The sequence below is a fragment of the Myotis davidii genome, unplaced genomic scaffold (assembly GCF_000327345.1).
Source record: "Myotis davidii unplaced genomic scaffold, ASM32734v1 scaffold267, whole genome shotgun sequence".
In the NCBI taxonomy this organism is placed as follows: Eukaryota; Metazoa; Chordata; class Mammalia; order Chiroptera; family Vespertilionidae; genus Myotis; species Myotis davidii.
Genome location: NW_006297747.1, coordinates 885,142 through 891,406, shown reverse-complemented (window position 1 = coordinate 891,406; position 6,265 = coordinate 885,142). Strand labels below are relative to the sequence as shown.

General features: G+C 34.2%; 1 protein-coding gene across 3 annotated transcripts in view; it reads right to left on the bottom strand.

Annotated features, from left to right (window-relative positions):
• APAF1 (apoptotic peptidase activating factor 1) overlaps positions 1-6,265 on the bottom strand; it is a 100,843-nt gene that overhangs the window by 53,199 nt on the left and 41,379 nt on the right. For 2 of the 3 annotated variants that reach the window (XM_015570225.1, XM_006773338.2), the window contains exons 10-12: positions 5,271-5,402; positions 1,303-1,416; positions 660-844 (exon numbers count right to left, since the gene is read on the bottom strand). In XM_015570225.1, coding sequence (XP_015425711.1) covers positions 660-844; positions 1,303-1,416; positions 5,271-5,402 — 431 coding nt within the window. The remainder of the gene's footprint in view (positions 1-659; positions 845-1,302; positions 1,417-5,270; positions 5,403-6,265) is intronic. The other variant, XM_015570226.1, reaches the window with a different exon arrangement.

Sequence of the window (6,265 nt, the reverse complement as noted above, 5' to 3'; positions counted from 1 at the left end):
GCTTTAATTATGTTCAATTTGTAACAATGAAAATACATCCTGCATATCAGATATTTACATTATGATTCATGACAGTAGCAAAATTACAGTTATGAAGTAGCAACGAAAATAATTTTATGGTTGGGGGTCACCACAACACGAAGAACTGTATTAAAGGGTCACAACATTAGGAAGGTTGAGAACCACTGTGCTAATCATTTTATACCCGATATCTCATTTAATCTTCAAAAAAATTGTACTTACCTCCAAGGACTGTTATCTCTATTTTACTTAGGAGAAAGGAGAGGAAGCTATAACTTGTTCAAAAATCACGAAACTGTGATTTTAGAAAGGAGACTCAAAAGTAGGTTTGTGGCTTCAAGCCCATGTTCTTCAGTACTTATTGTATTACACTAAGTAAAGCATTTGGTGTTAATATTTAGAATGACTTGTCAAAATGCCATACAGACAAGCATCTATTTCTATGGACTCTTTGAACATGTATATTTCTCCTATGCTTACTTCTCTAAAACTTTTCAATAAGTAAGAATGCTTATTAAAAGTTCCAGCCTTTCCAAAGAACTGTAGTTAAATCTTCCTGGAGTGAACTTATTCACTACCTGAAAAAATAATGATATAATTAGCACACTGTTCCCTTTGGTCTCTCCTAACCTACTTACATCCACTCCAGGTAAAGCACTCCGTTATCGACCTCCTGCTTGGCCTGCAGCTTAGCTTGCTGATAAACTTCTGAAGTTTCCGGCTCACAGAGACCCAACTGTACAATACTAGGAAATGGTTGTCGTCCAAGAAGATGTCCATTTAAAGATAAAAACTCCTGGAAATTCTCACAGACTGCATAATCCTATGAACAAACTGAAATCTCTTAGAAACATAACCAGAGCCAACATTTTTCTGTTTCTGTGATCTCATCACTTTTAAGGTTTAAATAACATATCTCTATGTGAGCTAAACTTGAATAACCAACCACTTAGGTAACAAATACAGACTTTTAAACATAGGATAAACTTTTAAACATAGGATGAAAATCTCATTATCAAAGTACTACTTTCTTAATACATTCTTTAAAAACAAACAACAACAAAAACACTGAACACTTTACTTCTTCAAATTTCAAAACTCAATCCTACTTACATTCCCAATAGGCTAGGAAGCAAAATAATCAGAATAATCAAAGGTCAAAATATGAAAATTCTCTTTCTTCATTCCTTTCTATTCTGCTCGTCCCCACTATTAAACCGTAGAATTAAATGTCAGAAAAAGCATGTCCTTTCAGGACTTACTTGTTGAATGAATATATACCTTTTCATCCAGTATATCCCTGTATTCCACAAATTCATGAATCAGATGAGCAGGGCCTACAAGTTCTGTTTTTGCTTTAATCCAATCCAGGGAAAACATTAAAGCACAAAGTTCCTTTTAAAAAATAAATAAATAATAAGATCAGGAGCCCTGTTAAAGAAATCAGAGAATTTTAAGTCTATCATCATTATCCTAACACTATTGAAACATAGCAGTCACTCAAATTTAAGGACAAAAAGGAAACTATTGAAAAGAAAAACATAAATAGCCCTGGCTCAGTGGATGGGGCGTCAGCTTGTGGACTGAAGGGTTCCAGGTTCGATTCCGGTCAAGGGCATGTATCTTGGTTGCGGGCACATCCCCAGTGGGGAGTGTGCAGGAGGCAGCTGATCGATGTTTCTAGCTCTCTATCCCTCTCCCTTCCTCTCTATAAAAAATCAATAAAATATATTTTAAAAAATAAAAATTAAAAAAAAGAAACACATAAATAGTTCCAAAGAAACATAAAATGAACCTCACACCTTAACTCAAAATAAATTTTAGTTGGATTAAAGACTTAAATATAAAATAGAAAACTTCAGAAAAAACTAGAACAGGTAAATATTTCTATAAGCCTGCAATGAAGGAAATGTTTGCAGACATGACGACACCAAAGTAAACTACAAAAAAGAAAAATAGTGTATTTAATAACATAAAAACTCAAATCTTCAATATAGTAGAAAACAATATAAATAAATTTGAAGACAAAAATATAAACCAGGAAAAAATTTTTATAACAGGTATATAGATGATAGTATTAGTAGACTAAAAATGACTATTCATTCAGTTTTATAGAAAATTCTTCAAAAATAAGAAAAAGATAAACACCCCAATATAAAAAATAGGTAAAGGCAATGAATGAGAACCAATTCACAAAATAAAAAGCACAAATTTTTTTTTCTGCCACCACCAGGCTGGAACCTTAGTTTCTTCATTTTGTAAATGGAGATACTAGTAGCCCTACCTCACAGGGTTGTGATAAAACTTTAAATGAGTTAGTATGTATAAAATACTTGGAACAAATCCTGGTGCATAGTAAATACTTAGTAAATTTTAGCTGTTATTATTATAACAACCCTATCTCAATATTTAACCATTATCATTGCCTTCATGAAATATAATTTATCTCAAGCAATAGCTAATTCCATTTACCTATCATGGCTCATAGGCAGTTATTTACATGAGGAAGGATAAAGGCTGGGGCAAATTCAACCTAAAGTATTTCAATGAGAAAGTACCATGTTATCTAAACTCTCTATGCACATACTTAATTACAAAGTCATGACTTAATCCTCTACCTCTAAACTCACTTTAATCTTGGATGGGAACATTGGTACCATTTTAATTAATTTTAAAAGATGAATAAAAACTTTTTAAAGAATTCTTTTTCATTGTGTTTTCTTAAAAGAATTTTTGAAACATGGTCTAACTTGGTGAAAACTTCAGTGTTGGGCTGCCTGTGTAAGACTTACCCATCACAAACTATTTTTTAATATCAGATTTCTAAAGACTAACAGAAATGATAAGAATATTAGCTGGAATCAGAGCAAATGAACACTGTCTTACACTATTGGTAGTGATGTAAGTCAAAGCAACCCTTCTCTAGAGTACAGTTCAGCAATCTGTATTAAAATTAAAAATGACCCACAAATTACACTTACAAATATGTGTGCTACGACAATAATCAGATATGTATGCTTATGCAAGCTAATTGATCAACTGGTTAATCATAATGTAGCTACACAATGAAATAGTATGCAGCTTTAAAAATTATGTCGCTCTATATAAATTGACATAAAAAGATGACCACATGATATAATTAAGTAAAAAATAAAACACAAGATAGCCCGGCCGATGGTTGAGCATTGACCTATGAACCAGTGACCTCTGGTCAGGGCACATGTCCAGGTTGTGGGCTTAATCACCAGTGGGGGTTGTGCAGGAGGCAGCCGATGGATGATTCTCTCTCATCACTGATGTTTCTATCTATCTTTCTCTCTCTCTTCCTTTCTGAAATCAATAAAAAAAATTTTTAAGTAGAGTTTTTTTAAATACTTGGACCTATTAATTCCACTTCAAAGAATTTTCAAAGGAAATAATATAGGTGCAAAGACAGAATATTCATTACAGCATCATAAAAGCGAAAAAACTGAAAACAACCTAAATGTTTAACAATTACAGTTTGGTTAACTAAATTAGGGCATTGATATTTATTGGAATACCTTAAAAAAAACACCATGCCCCAGCCAGTTTGGCTCAGTGGATAGAGTGTTGGCCCATGGACTGAAAGGTCCCGGGTTCAATTCCAGTCAAGGGCATGTACCTCAGTTGCAGGCTCAATCCCAGGCCTTGATCAGGGAGTGTGTGGGAGGCAACCAATCAATGTGTCTCTCTCATATTGATGTCTCTCTATCTCTTTCTTTCTTTCTCCCTCCCTCCCTGTCTAAAAATGAATGGGAAAATATCATCAGGGAAGATGACCAAAAAAAACAACCACCAGCACCATTTTTGCAACCAAGAAATAATGTACCTAAGCAGAGAAAAATAACTCACCTTGGCCAGTAGGTCAGTGGTTAGAGCATTGGCCTGAGCACCAAAGGGTCTTAGGTTTGATTCCCAGTCAAGGGCATATACCTTGATTGCAGGTTTGATCCCTACCCAGGTCAGGGCATGTACGGGAGACAACAAATCGATGTGTCTCCCTCACATCAATTTTTCTCTTTCTCTCTCTCCCCCCTACCTCTCTCCCGTCCACTCTCTCAAAAAAAGAAAATCAATGGAAAAAATATCCTCAAATGAGGATTAATAAACAAAAAATGAAAGAAAGAAAAGAAAAATTACTCAAAGTTTTCCAAAATGTTAACATTTTTAATAGTTAGCTGGTAGTTGACTTCAAATATCATCAATGTGTTAATGGTTCCCAAATGTTATCTTTAGCCCATAATCTTCCCCAGAAACCTTGATTTATACATCCATCTACATGCTTAATATTTCTAGTTAGATGTCTTAATATGAGTATCAGATTTAATATACTCAAAAAGAGTTCTTAATCTTCACCCTGCCCCCAAAAATACTTGTTCTACCCACAGACATCGCCATCTCAATTCATGGCAATTCTAATCCTACTGCACAAACCTGAAGTCATCTTTGACTCTTCTCTTTTAAAATGCCTATCAAATCCATCAGCAAATGAAGATTCTAACCCTTTATCATCACTCTCTTTCTCCTGCATGCTTTTTTCTTCTTCTGAGCACTTACTGCCCCCTGACATAGTATGCATTTATTTGTCCACTGTCAGTCTCCCCAAGAATGTAAGTTCAATGACAGGAGGGACTCTGTAACATAGCCTCACAATGAATAACAATAACAGTATATAGCAGGCATTTAATAAATATTTTTTAAATAAACAAAAAATTTTCATAGAGGAAGGGAGAGGGAGAAAGAGATAGGGAGAAAGAGATAGAAACATCAATGATGAGAGAGAATCATTGATCAGCTGCACCCTGCACGTCCCCCACTTGGGGATAGAGCCTGCAACCCGAGCATGTGCCCTGACCAGGAATCGAACTCTTACCTCCTGGTTCATAGGTTGAAACTCAACCATCAACCCACACCAGCTGGGCTAATAAATATTTTTTGAATGAATGAATATACTTCGCCACCCTCCGTTCCCTCTCAAAACTTAAAAACAAATTCATACTGCCTATAAAGAAAAGCTACTGGTAAGAAAAAAATGAATTTTCAGGTGGTTCATTTACTACACTTACTAAGGTACCTTTTTTAAAAAAATCACTGCAAGTAAAAATAGTAGGAAAAACAAAAATGCTTACATAGTCTATAATTCTATTTTTATAAATTAAAAAAATTCTGAACATAGGAATAAATAAAAGTGAGATAAAAGAAAATAATTTTTAAGTCAGTCCTCTTACTTTGTGCATATTGGCACTGGCCATGTGATAGGCCAAGAAATTGTACCAGTACATGCAGTCCTCCTGATCTGGTGAAAGAGCGTGTAGCTGGTGATGTCTCTGGAACTGCATGACTATCTTCTTATGCAGATCCTGAAACACAAAGGAAACGTTTCAGAGGACAGAAACAATTTCATAACCTAAACATTACAGTAACACCAGCTTCCAAACCTATTTAAGAATATACAGAAAATATTTCCATAAGATACTTATTAATTAAAAAAAGAAAAAATAGCAACTTTACAGTGGAGATATTGGTGGATACTACTTTAATGAAGTGATCAATGGTAACATCACTGATAATAAGATGTATCAACACCCTGATATGATTCACCAAGAAGGACACAATTTCATTTCTGTGGTATTCTTGCCAAAAATATATAACCTTGCTCTAGTCAGAAGAAAATATAAGATAAACCTAAAGACAATATGAAAAATAACTATATAGGTATGGTGAAGGCTTGGCGAGGAGGTAGAAGCAGGGGCGGGGGATGTCAATGGGAGAAAGGAGGTGGCATCTGTAATACTTTCAACAATAAAGATAATTTTTTTTAAAAAAACTAGCTAGTACTCCTCAAAAGTGACCATGAAAGATAAAGAAAGCTGAGGAATTTTCATAGATTTGAGGAAACATGACAATTTAAAGCAATATGGGATCCTGAATTAGATTTGGACCACAAAAAAAGACATTAGTGGGAAAGCTGGCAAAAGTCAAAGTCTGTGAATTAGTAACATTACAGTTACATTAAGGTATTAATTTTGGGAGGAACTAGGTGAAGGGTTTATGCACAGAATCTCTGTACTATCTTGTAACTATTCTGTATCTAAAATTACTTAAAAATATTCAACAATAAAGAATTATTTTTAAATAAAATACAAACAAAAAAATTACTTCAAAATAAAAAGTTAAAAAAAGAACATACAGGCAGACACAGCTGACTCTCATAGCCAGTTAC